General features: G+C 41.2%; 1 protein-coding gene across 2 annotated transcripts in view; it reads right to left on the reverse strand.

The window, feature by feature from the left end:
• LOC117963186 (E3 ubiquitin-protein ligase DTX1-like) overlaps positions 1-21875 on the reverse strand; it is a 61219-nt gene that overhangs the window by 14916 nt on the left and 24428 nt on the right. For both annotated transcript variants that reach the window (XM_058994748.1, XM_058994747.1), the window contains exons 3-5: positions 17954-18638; positions 3418-3479; positions 2310-2471 (exon numbers count right to left, since the gene is read on the reverse strand). In XM_058994748.1, the coding sequence (XP_058850731.1) occupies positions 2310-2471; positions 3418-3479; positions 17954-18638 (909 nt within the window). The remainder of the gene's footprint in view (positions 1-2309; positions 2472-3417; positions 3480-17953; positions 18639-21875) is intronic.

Genomic DNA, 21875 nt, shown 5'->3' on the forward strand with positions numbered 1-21875 from the left:
CAGTCTGGAAAGAGGCACAACCTGTGCGCTTTCAACCTGTGCTCGTCTGGAACCAGCATATGAAAAGCTCACTAAATAGGAAACTGTTTTTATATTGATTTAAAAAATGTTAACAAAAACTATTTAACACCAAAAAAAATTACTTTAGAAATATTCACAATGGAAAACACAAATGAATGAAAAATATGCATTCATCCATTAATGTTATTCAACTGCTGGGCTAATAAATTTCCCTGAGCTAAAACCAAAAGCTTGTCTAAATTATTTAGGTTAATCTTTCATTTGATTTCTCTGTCCTGTTGTGTGGCTTTCACTGTTGTCTATATATACATCTGTCTGGTTGCATGTCCTAACATCAGTTCTAATCAGAAAACTTCAAATCTCCTCCTGATGCATCTTTTGCCAGGTTATTTTCGAACTCGTGATGAAGTCAACTCGGATTATCGTGACCATTTTGCTCAAAGGATTTGACACTTTTAAAGTGTGACCTATATTCATATCAACTGCTTCTGTTATGTGTGAGCTGGCCTTGTTACTTTCAGAACCAAACATTTCAAGTGCAAATAAAATCAACGCCAGCGTTTCCATTTCAGACCCTCAAACACTAACCTTAAAAATAACCGGGTAATAAAATACTGAAAATGTCAAAACGCATTATAATAAAACAGAAACTACAAAGGACATTGAAGGTTCAGTATGTTTTCTACTTAACAGAACATGAGTTAAAAGTAATTTTAGATTGGGCACGCACGTCAATTTTAATCAGTTTGATTGCTTTGGAGTCATTGGATTAATGTCTGTGTTTGTTATTTATTTGTTAACTTTGTGGTGGAATCAGACATTACAGAGATAAGTGAAACCAGGGCATGAAATTCAGCTGCTAAGCTAAATGAACATCAAGATAATAACCTACCCACATAAAATATTATACCACTGTACTTTAAAAGCTCTCAGTATTAAAGCAGTGTTTAATTAAATACAATTATCTGACTTCCTTGGTTTCCATACTGTACATTTCTTCTCTTGTTGAATTACTACATAAAATGCTTTCTAAACAACCCAATTATATAATGCAGTGACCTATGATTATATACACCGTACAGTACACAACCTTTCATTCAGACTCAGACCAGACTTGTCCTGGACTGCACCTCTGATATGAATGCAGCCATTAACCATATAAGAAATTACTGCATTGTGTGAGACTAAGCAATGCACTGGGGACCAAAACTGACTCCTCAGTGGGCCCACAACTGCCCGGTAATGTTCTAGCTTTGAAAACTGAAACCAAAACTACACAATTACATCCGAGAGGTTTAGAAGAGACATGTGTGGAGGAGGAGGGGGTTCAATTATTTATACTACCGCGGTGTGCAGAAGCTTCATTACTGTGTCCTGAAGCCTCCCTGAAGTACTTTAGATAATAACCTTTCTTTTTAACATGAAACCGTTATCCCGCAGTCCAAGTGCCTGCTTGTCAGATGTTTTGGACGCTCCGTGTTGTGTTGTCTGTCAGTTTATTGATCACCCTTTCCCAGTCCCAGACCCCCCCAGAGTCTCCTGGCGGTTTGAGTGCTCTGGAAAAATGAGAGCCTGATAGCAATAAAATTAAAAGGCTGAGGAATCAATTTGGACTAACAAGCCTTGGGGGGGTTGGCAGTTGTCAGCTTCTGGTTCTGTACTTTCTTTTTTTATACTCCATCACTACCCCTTCATCAACAATAAAAACACCACACTGGTCACTCTGAAAAGTTATATTTGACCTTGGTTCGCATTTCTCAAACAGCATTTCTTTTGCCTGCACACAACCCCTACCCTGGAACCCATTTCTGTATCAACAACCCCACATGGAGGAAACTCCAACCCTGGAGCCCACTTGAGCTGGAATGACCCTTTAAGAATTAAACATTAATACTAGAAAATGCAACCTTTTTTTATAGCAGCCACTGTTCATAATGAATTCATGTTAAGTTTGGGTTATGAGAGGAATTAAGTGCGGCATGTAGCATACTGTTTACAATGACTGTGTGTTAGAATGCCAATGAAAAGTTGACACAAATATATCAGAAACAGGGAACAATTATAAGTATAATGAACTGTATGAATGGCAGCTGTTGATAACAGCAAGACCATTACCAAATTGACTGCTTTTATACTAAGGGTAGCAGGGAGGCTGACATTGGTAGAATAGTACATTCTTTTGACATATACTGTAGGGTGATGGAAATAAGATTCCTTTTGCATAGCTGTTTCACCCATTCCAGATTTTATTATGCCACAGTGTATAGATAACAAGTTCAAGCCCTTACCTTTCTTCAGGTGCTTCTTCTTGGTTTTGCGGCAGGTGCCGTTCACCCCCGGGACGGGCTTCATGTCGCTCTTGTTGATGGGCGGGGGGTGCAGGATGGGTTTGGGAGCCCTGGTCAGACACACAGGGAGGCCCGCCGCACACATCAGGATCCCGGTCATGCCTGCTCGAGACACGGTCAACACTAGGCACTCAATACACTGGACACTTCACACTTTATCCTGCAAGTTCAGCTGCTCGATTTTTCAATTAGGAAACAGGGACAGTTTGTCATAGTTCTAACTTTTTTGTTCATTGATTATCTATGGGACTCTATGAGTAGAGCCGTATCCTTAAAAGAACCAACAAACATTCTTAAAACGTATTTTATAGAGGATGGATGCGCAATGGTTCAAAGTGGCTTCTGGAAAATTAACCAATGAGGGAGGAAGACACAAAGGTACTAGGTCCTGAGTTGTTTATGTATGTCTCCCTTCTCTCACTGATTATTTTTGACCCACGAAGAGCCATTATGTTTTCTAATTCAACATTTGCTCATTAAGATTTAATGAAGTCATTTATTTTTGTTTTACAGATTGAGGACTGCAGGTGCTTTTGGGAGCTCTGATTTCAAAGCTTGGCAAAGCTGTTATTGTGACATTGCTGGCCATTGAAAGGAAAACAAAATAAACTTTGGTACACCCACACGCATAGTATAAATACAATTTCCTCCGATACTGTTAAAAGTAACAAAATGACTGTATACAGTATGTGGACAAGCACAGCTTATCCTACTCACTTAAAAGTAGTAATTCATTCTTAGTAATTTAAATAAATGAACTGTAATCAACAGTGAATCAGTTCATTTTCACTAAGATTCAAGCAATGACTTTAAGTAACTTTTGGCAACACAGCAGTCAGTATTCAATCAAACTGATCAAAGGAGCAGTGTTCATGTGTTCTCAGTTTGTTTTTGCTAACAGCTCCCGTGTCTGGAAGGCTGATTGAAGAGTGCCCTGGGACAGGGAAATAACGGTACTTCATCCCACATCTGTGCCTGTTTCAAACAGCTAACCTGAGTTTAACCTGTTTCAAGGGACAATCCGAGTGAAACCAGTACAGCCTCTTACCTGCCAGTGCTGGGTGAACTGGGCCAGAGCCAGTGAGGTTCTTCACAGGAAGTGCAGGGACCCTGAAAAACACAGTGACACTGGTTATAGGGGTGTAACCGATACCTCCACACCCCATCAACAGGAGAAGCAGCTCAGACACCGAGAAATAACCTCTTGTGTACAATATATATCCTTACCCCTTCTATTGACATTTTGACAAATCCTTAATAATGAATGGTTGATTTCTCTTATGTGATTCATAATGATACTTTAATCGCATTGCACGTCATATAAAACAACCCATCATGACCAACACAGGTATTGCCATACGTGACTTTAACGTTACATCCCTTGGGTGAGGCTGGTGATCTTGCAGGTATGGTGAACAATACCAAATGCAAGGCCCTTGGCGTCTAAAGGATATTGTTCTGGATTGTTCTTTTTGCGTGGTTTACACATTGGAAATCGAGGTGGCAATCTAATAGAACAGCACTGTAGGTAATTCCCCCTCCCCTTGTTACTATACTTTATCAGATCTGGCCTGGCTCCAGAGCTGATGTCCTGATTTGTTTCACATTTTGCTCAATAGCAGTTTTCCCCTGTGTATACAGCACCGTGCCTGTTAATCTGGAGGCTCTTTGTTGTGGGATAACCTCCTTGTCCTTTCTTGACTGTCTTATCCTTGATTAGCAGCTCACGTGTATGGGATCAACCTTCTCAATGAATCATTCAAGGGGCTACGTGCTCCAGAGCACTGAAAACAGCATCGCTGCTGTACTGGGCAGAAGCAGCAACACAGAACAGTGACATCTTGCCTTTTTTTCATGCACAGCGTATTCAAGCTCTTGTGAATAGCACGTGCACTGGACACTGTTCAGTTAATAAAGTCCAAGACTATGATATTCAATGGCAATGCAGTGTGTTGCAAGGGTAGCTACAATATGAGGCTGCCACTAGAATGGGACTGCAGTGGTAATATTTTCAATTTAACACATACCAACCACAAAGAATACACTGTACACCATAATCTGTTGCAGTGCCATGTACCATTTCAGGACCAGATATTTGTTCCAGATCCTGGTAATGTTGTGATCTGCTAATGGTTCTTCACAGTAACACACTGGGATTATAATGGTATATTTTCTGTAAGGAGAAGTTCTAGCACTGCCATAGCAGCGTCAACTCTAATGTTCTAGATGCATGTTCCCGTACCCATCTAATTAGTGACCTTGCTTTGACTAATGGTACGTTTAAATTTGCACCATGCAAGCTGGTTATAAAAGTAGCTGTCATCTAGTTCAGATATCAAGCTGGGGCCCCCACTAATTCCATCTGTTCTGCAGAGACCACAAGCACAGGTCAGAAATCAACAGAGAAATAAAGAGATTGGATATAAACTTGGTCCCCTGCTAACTGTTTGCTTTCTTCATCACGCCATTTGTTGATTTGGATTTTTACTGCAGTCTGAATTTCAGCCCATATTGGTTTACATGAACAATAGGTGAACAGTCTGAGGATCTTGTAGCCTCATCCACAACTTCAATACTCAATCAGGTACAACCATAAGAAACTAAGTCAATTAGACAGACGTTTCAGATAGTGCCTTCTTCAGTGTGCTAACTCTCTTAGCCCCATGTGAGCATGATCGCCAGCGCTGAAGCTAACAAGAGCACTGTGGGTTAGCTAGATGTTAGAAGTACAGTAGAAAAAGGTATGGTTCACATTTTGAGGCACAGGAATAATAAATCAATTCTGTGATACAGGCAACTTTTATTATTAAAATAAAAAATGAACAGAGGATTCTGTCTGCTGTTCTGTTAAGTATATATTCCTCTAATTTAACCACACTTAGAATAATCCATATCAGCCACATTTGCTTTTTGTTTCAAAGAAAAATGCAACATTATAGGTTACTACAGCAAGTTTTTTATGTTACAGCCCCTCACAATGTCCTTCTTAAATCTAGTTTTCTATCCAGCACTGTGCGCAACATTTAAATAATGTATCTTTATTAGTCGTTTTATTATTTAGCATTTACAGCCACAGCGACATTTTAATATCTAAACGCAACAGTGTTTACTGCAGTCATAATGTGGTATTTTATTAATATACAGAAAATCACTGCACAACCGCACATTAGTATATTAATTCTATATATATATATATATATATATATATATATATATATATATATATATATATATATATATATATATATATTGTTTTTAAAGTGCTTGGTTATGTGTGCTAAAATGCACTGTAAAGTTATTTTTGTTCTTCCAGTGAGCCACTCATATTATCCAAAACTTCAAACACAGACACTGACCCATTTGTTTTCTAGAGTGTAAAACTCAAAACCAAGCCCCTTACCTCTGGTACAAGGTGATCTTCATTGTGTATCGCACCTGGTTGCTTTATTTGCCCTTGTAATAAGCATGAAACAGCATGTTGCTTAGGGAGAGCCTGGTGTGTTGTGAGTCAAGGCTCGGTGGTGACTCACGTCTAGGAAGCTATTTAGGGAGACTCTAATCTCTTCTGGGACCATCAGAAATCCTGTGACATCAAGGCAGTCCTGCGTAACCAAGGAGATCAGTGCACTTCCTGTCTGGGATTAGCAGGTTCCGATTTACTACTCAGCCTCTCTCAATCTCCTCTCCCATGGGCACACACTCCGCCTTCCCCTACGCTTTCTTTGTTATAATTAGTTGTACACTAGTCTCTAGTTTCTCACATTCATATAACATTTTTATATATCACTCCAAGTTTTGGTTACATTTTTCATAAATCAAAATAATTTCAAATCTGGACGTCATTTTGGTCTTCTGATTTTGCCAGTTGGTTTGTACAGATGTTCTGTTTTTTTTATTTACAGACTGAAAGCACAGTCTTGTTATCTAACAGGAGATGCAGAAAGACTGGTAAATAAGAATATTTGCACCAGTTTGTGTTGTTTTTAGTTTTCAAGAAGCTGGCTCTTGGTCCTTTGTGACTTGTGATTATGTTTGCCTGTGTTGTCGACATTCCTTGTGTTGCTTCCTGTTCCGACCCTCATCTCACCTCAGAGCTTCTTCCCTCTGGAGTAAAGAGCCCATCTATGTCAAGTACTGGCTATGAAGACGTGTGAACCATTACTATGGTAGCTGAGTCTCTGAAGTGCAGGAGGTTTCTTAATCTCTACAGTAATGGGATATGATCTTGAACGCTACCTGAACAGCTTTGTCTAGCCAGCTAGGCAGCACAGGTACCAGTAGCTGGGTTCTATCTTGTGCTGTATAGCATGCTGAACCATTTACAGTAGCTAGCCCTGCCTCTACTAACCACTGATGATGTTTATAATGGGTCGTGCCAGCTCAACTGGACCACATTCTTGGGCCATAATTTCAAAGAGTTTACTCCTGTCTTTAATTAACTCCAGAGATAGCGTCCATGAGTAAAGTGTAAGTGCTTTCCCATGCTATAGCCCCTGGCTTCTGCAATCAATGGCAAATGCTTTGTACTGAGAATTCACAACAGCCTTAGGGAGAACATTAAGTCAGTGTGTGATGTAATGGACCAGGAATTACATGGTACAGTATCTAAGTCCCAAATACACTAAGTAACTACAGGTTAATTATAAGCAGCAATTGATCTGGAATTGCCTATTTGATCAATGTCCTGAAGTATACTGTATTACTGTACCTACCCATCTTCGGATCTACTGGGGACGAGTTATTAATACTTTTAAATGCCTAGCTTTTACTAGAGGAATAAAGACACATATACAGTATGAGATGACACTATAGAAGCAATACAATAGCAAGCTGAGTTAAATGATCATTTAGCAACGGGCTTTTTTTCCCCAATTATATATCGATATGGATCTAACTGTTAACATTTTTAATGGAGAATCATTTACTGTATCTAAACAGTGATCTAAATATAGCCATTGTTAAAGCATGACATCAAGTCTTTCAATGGAATAGTTCAGTCCCTGCACAGTACAGTAGTTTGCTGTTACCGCCTTTTTACACCGGAACGGTATAATAGGAACTGTGAAATCCCGAATTCTCATTGGCTTTGAACTGTGATGCTACTTTTGCAGAACATGTTTAAAATTCTGGGCAAACATAAGTTATCATATCACCTTTCTGACTGAAAGTGTCAGCTTACTGTATTAGCAAACTACAGCACACCGTTTCTAGCTTTCTTTCTTTACTAAATCTACTATGTCTCTACTAACAAACTACCTTTATGATTTTATTTCCAAAGCATTTCCAAAGTGTTACTTTACATACTCTCACTACAGCTCGGCTCTCCTGTGAAGACCAATGATACAGCATCCACAGCATCTACACATCAAATTGTATTGAACTACAGTGCAGCGGAGGTGAGACAACACACTTCTAAGAGATCTGAGTTCTGATCCATGTGACTGAACAGCAGTGTGAGACATCTGGTGGGAAATCGGGACCAGCGATATGTCATCTATGACATAGGAGTTAATCTTAGCACTGCATTAAATGAACAGACCCTGGTGAAACCGACAAGCAGGGACAGACAGACAGACAGACAGATCTCCTGGGATGGGGTTGAGGGAGATTGAATCTAAGAAGTCAAGCTGGGGGGAGGGGGGGTTACATGAGCAGGTACTGTTGAGTTGATCACAGGCTAAATATAAACTGCAGGCTTTTTGCTGCGGATCAGGGAAGCTACAGTTTTAACTGCTTACATTTACTATTTCCCTGACAAACAATCCTATTGTGATCAAAGGGCACCAGATGTTGGGTTATGTAAGAGGCCCCAGGACCAGGAGCCTGCATTGAAGGAGCCTGGTCCATTTATTTCTTACAGCAGATACACTGGCAGTCAAAGGGATGGGTTCACCAGTCTCGAGACAGGAGGTATTACCCCTTACCCCACTCAGACCCCTTACTTACTGCTTCTTGTCTTAATGTCTTAATGATCTTAATTATCAAGCCATCTCAGGTGCATTGGTACTCCAAACTGTTAGCCATTTTCAAGAAATCTAAGGGCTAGAGTTTTCAATTTCAATGAACAATGAACAATGACAACTACAGTGTCCCTGGTGGAACTGTCCAACAACATGCTCCGGTTTGGACATACCCATGGTATCACAACGCAGTATCCATTGCACTACCAACAGCACCATATCAATCTCAGACAATGTGCTACTGTATCTGGACCACAGTGCAATATTTGTTCCAAATCAGTGCTGTCATCTGCTAATGGGTTTGCTAGGGTTTCTCAGGATAATGCACTAGGATAAAATAGAATGGTATATCAAAGGCATTTTCCTAAGTAAGTCAGAAGAGAGAAGTTCAGAAAAGTGTGCTCTTTAGAAGTATTCATTTCCTACATGTCCTGCATTTGCACTTGTCATTTCTTATGTATTTGCACATCTCAATATGCATAATGATGCTATAAACAACCCTTGACCCCTATGATTATTCTCATTCATGGAACAGCTACAGTACTCTAGGAACATTTGCGTTCTATCCTCTATTTATGCATAACATTAAAATGTGCGACAGTACAGCAATGTACTGACCAATATCTAGGTACCTTTGATTTTGTCTATACTGCTTTCACACACATCTGGCTCATTCAGAATTCCCAACAATTCTAACGTGAACCGATTTAAGAGACTATACTGACACTGAGTTTTGATGGTGTTGACAAGAACACTAAACTAGGAAGTTTGAAAAAGCTTGTTGGAATAGAGAACCTAACTACAGTAACTGTAAATGTAAAATGGTTATGAAAAAGAATACACATTTTCCCAACAGTGTCTGTAAAAGAGTTAAATCACAGGCATGTTTTTCAAGCCAAGCCTGTGTATTATACAATAAGTAAATACATTGTGTGTAGAGAGAGGCATGAATGATGACTCAAGCTTTTAAAAATAAGAATGTGTTCTTTTCTGTAGAATTGTGCTGTTGAGTTCCATGCAGGGGATGACATCTGTAAACAGGATAAGATGTACTGGATTTTTGTCAAACCTCTAACTGTGATTGGTAGATTTCTTATAAATGATTTATAATCCACTCTAATCTTGTCTTGTACACAGACACACACACAACAGAATACAAAGAAGCATACAGCTCTGTCGAGGCTGACTGCTGCATTTCATATTACACATTGATTGCAACAGCTTAAAACAAGGAACTACTGCTCAATGTTTGCAACATTAAGCACCACAAACGCCATTCTGTTTAACTGCTTAAACCCCCAACCTACCGACTAAATTTACACCAGCCTAAACTATGCAGAAATATTCCCTGCAATTTTAACCAAATTAGGAACAGTTAGTTTATGCTGAGTACAGAGTTATCAGCTAATACATTCATTATGCAAAAAAAAGATGAATTGCAAATTCTTACTGAAATAGTGAACCCTGCTTAAGGCCAGACTAACAGGAAATCTAATTATCTCTGTACCTGTCCAGCACTGAATTCATTACACAGATAGACAGACAGAGAGCGGAAATCAGTCTCCAGTGTAGTCCCTCCCCTTTCACAGGAACTGAACGCAACACAGACAGACAGTCTCGAATGCTGTTTGCCCCTCACCTTTTACAGGCATTGAATTAATTGTAGACACACAGACAGACAGACAGACAGAGGGGCTTAAGTCTCCTGTGCAATTCCTTGCATCCACCAGTTCAGCAGATCAGTCGCCACAAAAACAGGAAAGGAAAACAAAGGGCACAAAATAAGAGCCATAAATCTTTCCCTGGCCATGAAAGACCCCCTCGCCGGACCGCTGAAAGACAATCCCTGCAGTCTGAGCTCCACCACAGGTCAGGAATATTAAATATCTTACCCTTCCTCCATTGCCACAGAGCTGCACGGATGGCTTTATTTCCTGATATTAAATTCTGTCGCAGCTTTTTAACAGCTTACTGCTTGAAGAGAACTGAAATGAGGAAGTGACCTTTTAGAAGTCACACAAAATACACCCCCTCCTCTCCCCTCAAAGTACTGTATAACCTGCTGGGGGTTTTTTTTGTTGAGAAAATGTAATACTGGTCTCAGCTAAAACAGTATATCTGAGATCCATTTAATTCTACAGTTGATTGACTGTAGTTTTACTGTTAAATAATTTTAAAACAGAGGCAGCTTGGAATGTATTTGCTTAAAAAGGAAAGTTGACATTTTTTAACTAAAGCCAAAAGAAAAGGAAGGCAACAGTTAAGCAAGCTTAAAAATAATCTATAAAGTAATAAAATTGTCAGCATACAGTAAGTGGTGGCAAAGTCACTGTTCTCACCCAAATGCTAATGGACATTACATGATCATGCAATACATTTTGCTGCATCCTAAAATTGGCAACGAGTGTCATCCAGGGCAGCAGTGTGGAGTAGTGGTTAGGGCTCTGGACTCTTGACCGGAGGGTTGTGGGTTCAATCCCCAGTGGGGGACACTGCTGTTGTACCCTTGAGCAAGGTACTTTACCTAGATTGCTCCAGTAAAAACCCAACTGTATAAATGAGTAATTGTATGTAAAATAATGTGATATCTGTATAATGTGAAATAATGTATAATGTGATATCTTGTAACAATTGTAAGTCGCCCTGGATAAGGGTGTCTGCTAAGAAATAAATAATAATAATAATAATAATCTGTACATCCTTACTTCAGCACCCTGGAGACTGGAGTGAACTTAAGTCGCAATTAATGAGCAAAATAGCACTCACCTTGACTCTCCAAGTTAATACAGTGCTCGACCTTTGATGGGAGGAATCATTATTTTATTTTATACTATGCATCTGTGTGTTACAAAGCATGTGTATTTTGAATATTTCAATGGCCAGCTGGTAGCAGTGATGTCACAAAAGGGGCATCTCCAAGCTTTGAAATCAGAGCCCCCCCCCCCCCCCCCCCCCACAGTAACGTAAAAAATAAAACATAAATTACTTAATTAATCATAATGACTAAATGGTTAATGGTATATACAGAAAACACACTGGTTCTTCCTGGGTAACTCAAATAACCAATCGAGAGGAAAGACAACTCAGGTCCCTGTGCTTATGTCTTCCTGTGCTCATTGATTATTTTTGCGTTACCCAATTAGAAGCATTCTGTATCCTCTCCTAGTGTATCCTCGAATAAAAGTTGTGACATTTGTCTTTGTATTAAATGCACTGCATCTTTCCGGGATCCAGTTATGATCTCTATGGGTAATCTTGTAGCAGACTGAGTTAAACAGAGTTGGGTTTAAAATACATGATTTTTTTTCTCATGAACTAGAAAAATCTAGAACTCACTAATTTGGGCTCTTAACCATGTTGTGTTTTCTTTTGTCCACCACATGTATCCTTCATCAACCACAATGGGAGGAGCCTCCGCAGAACGTGATCCACTTGAGCTGGAATGACCCATATCAATATTACCAGTAAGCGCACATAGTGAAGGGGTTCCGGTAGGTTGGAACCAAGTATTCTGCTTTTTTACTTGGTTGTCAAGATGAGCGATACTTACATAAGAAACGGCAGGGTATTAGAACAAAGATTGACGGGATTATTTTGTTTTGAGAACTTTAACCGCAAGACCAACCCTTCTCCCAGTCCCGTAAACACTAGGCCCTACAGCCTACATTTTCCTGCAGTAACGTATGTACGCTGTGTTGTGTGCCGCTCTCCTGACAGCGCACCTGCCGCAGTTAGTTTCTGTTTTGTATTTATGGTTGTCTGACTGAAGCTGAGAGAAGTGAGTGGGTGGGGAAGTGAGCCTGGCGCATTGTTGTTTATACTCTGCGGGAGGGGGTTGCTGCTCTAATTATTCAGTGCAACTCGAGCACTCCTGTAACCACGCGACTACATTCTGGTGAGAGCTGCGGCTTCCTGTTCATAGACCCACTCGCCTGGGAACTGCATCTTGACACCTCTCTCTCTCTCTCTCCCTCTCTTAGATTTACTAAGCTTTTATGTTGTTATCAGATTAAGTACGAAAAATAAACTCACTATAATATTGGACAAAAGTTTAGAAAAGTCTTTATCAACACAATATTTTTTAATTTTCTTTGTGGTATCCTTTATATTCAAAAACTACAGAATATGTCTAGGGGGAATTGTTGTGCTGGGGTTGCTGCAATCTGCTGCACTGGGATTATAATGGCATCCCGTGCTGTACAACTGGGAACTTTTATTTGTCTTCCACTTTGGTAGAGATGCTCTCTTTCTCTATCCTGTTTATTCTGTCATTCCCTTTCTCTCCATCCTGTCTCTTCCACTGCATTGGATTCAATTCAATTAAAAACTGCTCTATTGGACTGACAGGATACAGTTACGCCAACGCCGGTCCACCAAAACACATCCCATCACGGACACATGAGCTGGAATAAAGTCCATACCCTTTCTGCAGACAGTTCATTCTCCATATATGACATTGATCTGAAAAAATGATCCAATGTATTTAGGAAAACAAGCTGATATTTACAAAACCAAGTTTGATTATTAATAAACCTCAATCCCGACCATTATTTCCCAATACAGAATGCTCATTATTTATGTCCTTTGTGTGTAATGGTGAAATAAACCAGTTTCATGTGCAGTGTTACCGTGGCAACTGAGAAGCTGATACTGATAACAGAGCAAGCTTTTTACTCAGAATTCTGAAAGGAAAAACACCAATTACAATTGTAAACGTAACACTACTGTATGGTCCTTCAATGAAATGTCTGAGTTGTTTATTTCTGATTTGGTAACTCTTTCTTAAAAAAATGTCCCCCAGACAAGAGCGGCAAGTCATGGATTCTAACCATGCTTGACTGACTCAACCTGCACTCCAAGCATGTGCTTTTACTAGGGGAGCCATAGGGGTCCCCAACGTGTGTTTAACTTAGAACAACACATTCATCAAACTCAGACAGTACTGTGCCAGGAATCAGCCTACACACAAGCCCCTCCCTAGAGGAGTCTGACCGCTTCTCTCATGTAAAATATCACACTGCCTTACACTGTTGTCTGTGAAAATGCAGATAGTCTTCTTTTAGTTTTAATACACAGCCCATGTGCCTGTGCGCCCCCCATGGCTGAAGATAAGAGCATTCGCAAAAACATGGGGGTGGAGATGTTTATAAGTATGCATTACAGCACAACGGCATGGTAACCTGTGACAATAGTAAAATGGATAATAGACCTTATTAAAACCTTGTAGGTGGATTTGTAATAGATTTTCTTCCAGCTCTTTTCTTAGATAATCTCATGCAGTCTCAGTATTCACACCATTATAAGGTACAGTCATAGTTTCTGCTAATTGAAGATCCTGCACAAATAAATGACTGATTCTTCAACACTACAAGGAAGACTATTGTGGTAGTTCCACGCCTAATAGAACTGCCCTGAAGCAATCAGAGACAGCCATCATTAAGGGACAGTCCTGTATCCCTCCAGAACAATTCAATCATCCTTAGCACCTCACATACTGACAATCACTTCTATCCTGGTGTGGTAGGAGTAGTTTCTCCTATTCTGGAAGCCCAGTCAGGGACCTTCATTCATCCATGTCTCTCTTTCTCCCAGCAGGTGCCAAGACTGCCAGGCTTACTGTAATCTGCTTTCCAACACTTCCTAATTCTAATTCCGCACAAAAGCCTCAGCCCTCAGCCTCTGCTCATCTCCAGAGGAGGCTGGAAACACTGGCTCAGCGATCCCCCCTCCTCCCTTTCTCTGCCTTCCTCCTTCTCTCTCCTTCTCTTCTGTGCTCATGACAGCTCTGCAGCCTGGCACACTCCTGCCACGACTGATATGTCATTGAAAGGGCACTAAATAACAGCCGAGTAAGCGGTTTTAAAATTCAGTCCCTGATCTGTGAAGTCAACATGGTAGCGGCGTTCTTTCATGGTATCAACCAGGATATGAAAATACACCATTACACACAAAGGGCATAAATAAACCATTATTAAAACCTTTCCTGCTGTGCTGTGATTTGCATGCAAAGTATGTCCAATAAATAATTGTAATAAATGTCCAGGCAAAGTATAATCATATTCCGGCGACCCCAATCAAACACAAATAGGTTATCATTTTAAGAAGCTCCTTACATTGCTCAATACAATAATTATCCAGCAAATTCTAATAGTTAATGCTAATCTATTTCACAGTAACAAATAACTAACCTCCTTACTATCACAGTCTCTGTAAAGGATAGCTGGCTCCAGTGCAGCACCCCATCACTGCCAGGTCTCTGTAAGGGATAGCAGCTAACCCCAGTGCAGCACCCCATCACTGCCAGGTCTCTGTAAGGGATGGCAGCTAACTCCAGTGCAGCACCCCATCACTGCCAGGTCTGTAAGGGATAGCAGCTAACCCCAGTGCAGCACCCCATCACTGCCAGGTCTCTGTAAGGGATAGCAGCTAACCCCACTGCAGCACCCCATCACTGCCAGGTCTCTGTAAGGGACAGCAGCTAACCCCAGTGCAGCACCCCATCATTGCTCTACTGGGGGCCAGGCTCATATCACTGGCAGTTTCTTTCAGCTCCATAGTCTCTGATATATTATTAAATCATGCTCAGGTCAGATGATAGCTTCCAAGCATGCTCTGTGATTTATTATGCATCAGTCCTGGGCTTTCCTGTGATCTGGTAGAGAGGACATGATTTCACTCTGCCAGAGATACACAGCCATTTCACAGTGCAGGGCTTTGGGGAAAGGCTTGCAAACTGCCACTACAACTTGTAAAGGTTACGAACGGACAAGCTAACTTTAAAAAAATATATATATACCATTGTGTGTTTTTTTCACACTTATTTATGATGTTTGTAATCATTCTGAGTGGTTCTGATTGCAAGGTTGATTTATTTTTTGATAATGCAAGGTGCTTTCACCTGAGTTCAAGCTGCCTGCCATAGATTCATGTAACATAGCCTTGATCAGCCAAACTGCCTTGATAAGAGCGAGCCAGCGCAATCTAGTGATCTGACACTTTTGATTAATGTTCTTTTTGTTTTGCTGGCAATACACAGCTCTGCACTAGATGATGCAAGGGCTTATTCATATGAAGACACTTTGGATGATCTAGCCTATGTTACATATGTCTATGGCAGGAAACTAGAACAGAAGACTAGCACCTGAACCCCAAAACATACCCAATATAATACAGTAATTACAATAAAAACACTGAGTGATATCAAATAGCATAAAAAGATAAGGGGCAAAAACTACGGAAATGTCATTTAACTTGTTTGTTATGCATTTTACATGTATCAGCTGGAGCTTTTCATTATCTTTAGTTTCAGTACCAGTGAAATCCTGATAGGTCACAAATGAGTATTTATTGTAAGAATGTAGTGTCTTAACAATTGGACAAGCGGCTCTCTAATACATGTGACACTCTAAGGTGTGACGTGGATACTGTAAGTAAGGACTCCACCACTAAAGTATATCCCTGTTGCCAGGGCATTCCCACCGGTATATAGGTAACAACATGGAAACCTTGATTACTTCAACTGTCAGCAAGGACAGCTAAACAAAATCTGGTGCTGTATAAGCCCTCCCTGGTGCCCTTATTGAATATCGCAATGTGAACTCCATCCCAGCTCTGGCACGCTTGCTTCTTTACTGTGGTGGGCCTTTGGTCTCTTCAGTATCACGTACACCCACACACCCTCCTGGGATGGGCAATCACTCCTGGCCTGTCCATCTGCGACAGATTCCAACTGGACAGGGACCGGAGGTCGGCACTTCTCTACTCTTTTCCCTGCAGAGCCATTGATCAGCCTGCTAATAAGGCATGCAGTAAATCGGGAAGGAGACGGGGCTTTTAAAACTGGTGCTGCAAACTGCATATTGGCTCCAACAGCCTTTGTGTTGCGATTCATTCTTTCTACTGTATTTCTACAGGTTCCATACTTTTACATGAGAAGGGCTCATTTCAGAAACAGACTACGGAGAAAATGTCATTTATAACCTCCATCTGCTTAAAGTGTAGCAGGTTTAAGGACAGAGCGAATATAAAATCAGTATCAGATTATACCCAAATGCAACCAGAAAGGTCTATAGGAGGTCTATGATAAAAGTTTGGAGAATATCTGTGCACATTTTGAGTTCCCTAAACAGCTTTTTGGGAGATAAATCGTAATTTTTAAGATTTATAATTGGCTTTTTTTGGGATATAACCTGAACTAGAACATGTCATTGATAACCTGCAACTGCTGCAGGTGTAGCAAGCACATATTATTTTCCACTGTAAATTTGCATGGTATTTTTGCAGCTTTTCCCATGTTTCTCCCATGGTTACACTGCCTTTGCAATAGTTCTTCATGTTTATGAATATGCTTTACTACTGTGTGCCTCGCTGGGCTTTACAATACTTACCTATGCTTTACCATGCTTTAACTGTGCTTTATACACGTTAGTAGGCTTTTACTATAGCATATAAGTGTAACTCCCTAGAGCCAAACTACCATAGAAGAGCGTAAACCAACAAGGTCTGTGTTCTTTCTGAACAGAAAGCTGGCAGTAAAAATACAGCAATGAATTATGATTAAAATGTATCCCGAGCGTGGGCCAGCTTTGAAGGAAAATGTGTAAAAGTACCATCCACAAGGTAAAGGCTGTTCATTGTGATTAGTTACAAATGCAACCCAGGGCTGAAATGTGCTTGATCATCGTGTTAGACTCACAGTCTTGACAAGATGGATTAAGATTATTCCATGAGTCAGGGACGATGCGTGGAAATGACAGGGCTCCATATGCTGTTCAAACTTTTTTTTTGCATAAAAAGCTTTACAGAGTGCATGTAGCTAACAAATGTATGGATTTTTGTTTTTAGCTATAATTACTTTAAACATAAAATGCAAAAAAGAATTACTGCTTAGTTGAGTTCCCCTATAAAACAACTTACTTTCAAATAAAACATTTTCTTTCCTGTTGACATTTATCTTAGTATTTCAGAAGCTATAAGTAAATAATTTGTGTTCTACTGTCTATGTTTTGATGTTGTTGTTTGATTTTACAAGCATGAGTGCTTGGTCCTCGTTTGGTTGTTAATAATTACAGACATGCAAAATCAAAATCACTGTGCCGTCTCTTGTCATTGGACTGCATCCAGTAGAGCTTTATTTACAAATTACTATGATGTGCATTGTAATTACAATTAAGCATGATCCTCCCCGCCAGTCTGGTACAGGCAGTTCAGAGCTTTGAAGCATGTCTGCAAATTAGATCAGCTTAATCAATAACGGGAAGCAGACAGGTATTCTTAATTCTGAGGCATTAGCTATAATATATTATACTATATAGAGTTTCCTCCTCTGACCACAACTCTGTGCCTGACTTGAGTTGAGAGGTAAACATGCTGACACGTAAGCTGAATCTCAAACATATCATACGACCCACTGTATTGGGACAATTCTCAGTAAGGACCTAGACTTAAAAGACTAATCTGATTCGCTAGAAGCAAGCACTCTACTGTAGGTCCTGAGAAGTTGTAACATATGTGTTGTATACCACTGCCCAGTCAGTCAGGCAGTGCTAACGAATGATGCTTCAAAACAAGTCTGTTCTTCTACAAGGTGAGTGCTTTATTACCCTGGGTAAGGGGCTGGCTTACCCTGGTGGGATGGATCCTCTCGTGCTCACCAAGGCAGAGCGCTGGGGGCCCGGTCGGTTCAGGTTGTTCTGCCCAGAGGCGGGGGTGGGGGCAGGGAGAGCAGGGACCCTGGGGTAGGTGGTTCCCGTAGCTGGGGACTGGACCTGCTCTGGCTTGGCTGAGCCGCTGCTGACCGAAGAAGTGGGGGACCAGAGGGTGGTGCCGGCAAAGGTGTTGCTCTGTCTGACCAGAGTGAGGGTCCCGGGGGCCCCGTTGGCCCCGGTGTAGACTTTGCGGCGCTGGGAGGCCAGAATGGCGTTGGAAGCGGCCCGGGTGCTGTTGACCAGGATGCACTGCTGGCAGGAGCAGGGCTGGCCGGAGCTGGTGCCGACAGGCCAGGACTGGGACTTGGGGATGGAGCCCGTGGTGAGCGGGTAGGCCAGGTCCATCCTGCGGCGTAGCCTCCTCTTGCGCTGGCTCTGCCGGTTGGTCTGGGTCATGCTGTTGAAGTCGATGAGGTAGCAGAAGCCCAGCGAGGTGAGGTCCAGCCAGGGGTGCTGCTTCTCATAGGCATTCTGGATAGTCACACAGATCTCCATGTCATAGGGGGTCCAGAAGCCGCTGTCGTTCTCCCACTCCCACACCACCCCCTTCCCCGGGGCCGAGGAGGGCTCGTAGAAGTTACGCTGCGCGGGCCGCATGGTGCCTGCGGGAAGAGAAGAACACAATGACATCTCCATTAGCAGTTTCTAACACAAAATTCAAATCACTGTGTCATTGGACTGTACCGAGTGGATCTTAATTTGCAAATCACTATGATGTGCATCGTAATTACAATTTAGCATGACCCTCCCTAGGTCTCAAATGTTCAGTTTTGAAAATGCAGGTAAAGCAAACGTATTATTTCATTTGAAAACATGCGGTTCTACAATAGGTTAAAGAAAGGTTCCATAGCTAACTCACAGGAACTCTGTTACACTTGCACTCCATGGATTATTTCACCTCTACAGATATACTACAGACAGAAAGCAGGTGGGACTGGCAGAGCTGAAAGGTCACATTGTCAAATGATTTCAATAGAATGAGGAAGCCTATTCATTGCCACAAGAGGACACAGAACAACTCAGAACAAGGGCAAACCATAAAATAGTAAGTGGGATACAACAAATGTTATTTAGATTTGAAGACAGATACTTAACAGTTAAATGGTTTCCGAGATTATATGATCATGTTTCTTTGGTTTTGTTTCTATATTCTAGAGCTTGAGTCAAATTTTTCTCAAAGTTACAGAATATATATTTTTTTTATAATTTAGTCGTTGCCAATTAGTTTTTATTATTTTCTCCCCAATTTGAAATGCCCAATTATTTTTTTAGGCTCAGCTCACCGCTACCACCCCTGTGCTGACTCGGGAGGGGCGAAGATGAACACACGCTGTCCTCCGAACACACTGCGAACTCACCGTGCAGCCTCAGAGCTACAGCGTCGGAGGACAACGCAGCTCTGGGCAGCTTACAGGCAAGCCCGCAGGCGCCCGGCCAGACTACAGGGGTTGCTGCTGCGCGGTGAGCCGAGGACACCCATGCCGACCTAACCCTCCCTCCCCCCGGGCGACGCTTGGCCAATTGAGCGCCGCCCCCTGGGAGCTCCCATCCACGATCGGCTGTGGAATAGCCTGGACTCGAACCGGCGACGTCCAGGCTATAGAGCGCATCCTGCACTCTAGCGAGTGCTTTTACTGGATGCGCCACTCGGGAGCCCCCCTACAGAATATTTTTTTAAGTACATTCTTTATAAAGTGTCGTCACTTCGGCTGTGCTGCTGGTAGATGCTATCATGTGTCTGAGAGGAAGCTCCCAGTCCCTGTGCTGCAGTGTGCCCTACCACAACAGCTGCCTGCCACTTCACTGCCGCCCTGCGGAACCTGGCATCACAGCATGTTCTGGGCATTCAGGGTACAATGGCATTCTGTGCAATGTTATGTTAAAATCAGATGGCCTGAAATGAACCACACACAGAAACGGATATTTGAGATGAACAAAAGAAAAGACAGAGCTAAGCTATTCAATCTCTGCTATTGGATATGATGGTTTAGAAGATCATTTAAAGGACTAGGTCTATGAGATGGGAATTTCGCCTACAAGTGATGACTAAAACTGAAATATTTGCTCTGGAAGTTGTTTCACCTTTAACCTTTAACCACCTTTTTGCTGAAGGTCCGTCTTTGCATCACTTTTTAATGTGAGCACCATCTTTAAACAACTTTAGTCTTCAGTATGTTGATGTTTAGCATTATGAGACATGATACATACTAAAAGATGCTATTGTTTAAATATGTAAAGTTTGGAAAACAACTGTAAAATGGGCCTACGTGGATTCCAGTCCAATAATAATGTGGCAATAGACAAACATACCACATGGAAGTTCCATAAAGGTGAAACAACTCACACAGTAAATATTTCATTTGTGTCCCTGTCTTATAGGTAAAATTTACATCTAATAGATCCTTGTCCTTTGACTTCTGTGGTTTGACTAACCTGCAAGCTAAAACTGACACTGTTTTCATTTGTCCTCGTTGTTAACACACCGTTTTATAAACTACGTTTTTCACAAATTCAATTCAAACACTGGCATTTCTGGAAAAAATATTCTGTTGAGTTAATGACATGCCCTTCATAGCTTGTCTACAGCTCATTCCTTTGGTGCTTGAAACTTAGATTCAGGCAACCTTGCTGTAACATTGGTTCTATGGGGAAAACAGCAAAACACAGCTTCTTCTAACGGACATTTCTACACAGAATATCATCTGTGCTTTTCACAGACGACATCCTCAGCTCAAAGCTATGCTGTTTTTCCCAAAGAACCAATGTTAAAGCAAGGTTGCACAGCCAAGCTTCAAATACAATGCAAATTATTATTTTCTATGAAGGTCAGAGCATCCAAATGTTAACAGGAACATGTAGTTCTGAGTACAGTCTCACATTCTTATAATCAAAACAGCAGCACTTTGTTTCATAGATACAGTAGATGAGTAAAACGCATACACTCCCAGGCAGAATCACTGGACCAGAGGGAGTCATTATGCTTAAAGTTGTTGTACTATTAAAAAGTGCACTTCCATCACTATATAGGTTCAAAATGTGCAGTTAAATTATTTTTAATAAAACATGTCATTTTATTTTAATACGTTACATCTGGAACTACATTAGGTCAAAGACAACATTGCGAGACTTGCTTTCTGATAGTGTTGCACTTCCTAGGTCATTCATCTGGAGGGTGACACTGTCCCCTCCCCTTCTATTTCTTCTTTCCCGTCATTAAACAACCAGCTGATTGCTCTATTGACTGATGTGCTTTGTAACAGGCTTTTACCCAGAAGGCACTGCAGAGGTGAAATGACCTCTAAATGGAAACAGAACTTTCTTGATCAGGAAAATGCATGTTTACTGTAACGTGTGCTTCGTTCGTACATTTGAGACTTACGTAGCCAATGGAAGTACAAAACAGGTACGATCTATGAAATTATTTTGTTGGCTACAATCACTTTAATGATGCTGCCATCTAGTAAGTGCCAAGGGAATTACACTTGACGTCTTTGTGTGAAACAGGTATGTGTTAAATGGTACGGTTGATAGATGGGAATGTAACAGTTAACAGCACAATTCTGACAAACACAGCTGTTTCTGTGTCACTCTCTCTTTCAGGAAGCTGGAGAGCAGGAATGGAAAGTGACCCCCCTGTGCTGGCAGGACAGGAGCTGCACTCATTTCCTCTGTGGGCCCCCAAGGCAATAGGCCAACTGTGAGTCCTTTCATCAACAAAAGATGAACTCATAATGTCTTTGTTTTTAACAGTGGTGCTCTTTTAGAAAAACACATAATGAAAAAACTCGCCTTCCTCTAGTTGGGACTATTATGTCAGAGTGACAACAGTTGTAAAACAC

The sequence above is a fragment of the Acipenser ruthenus genome, chromosome 21 (assembly GCF_902713425.1).
Source record: "Acipenser ruthenus chromosome 21, fAciRut3.2 maternal haplotype, whole genome shotgun sequence".
Lineage (NCBI taxonomy): Eukaryota > Metazoa > Chordata > Actinopteri > Acipenseriformes > Acipenseridae > Acipenser > Acipenser ruthenus.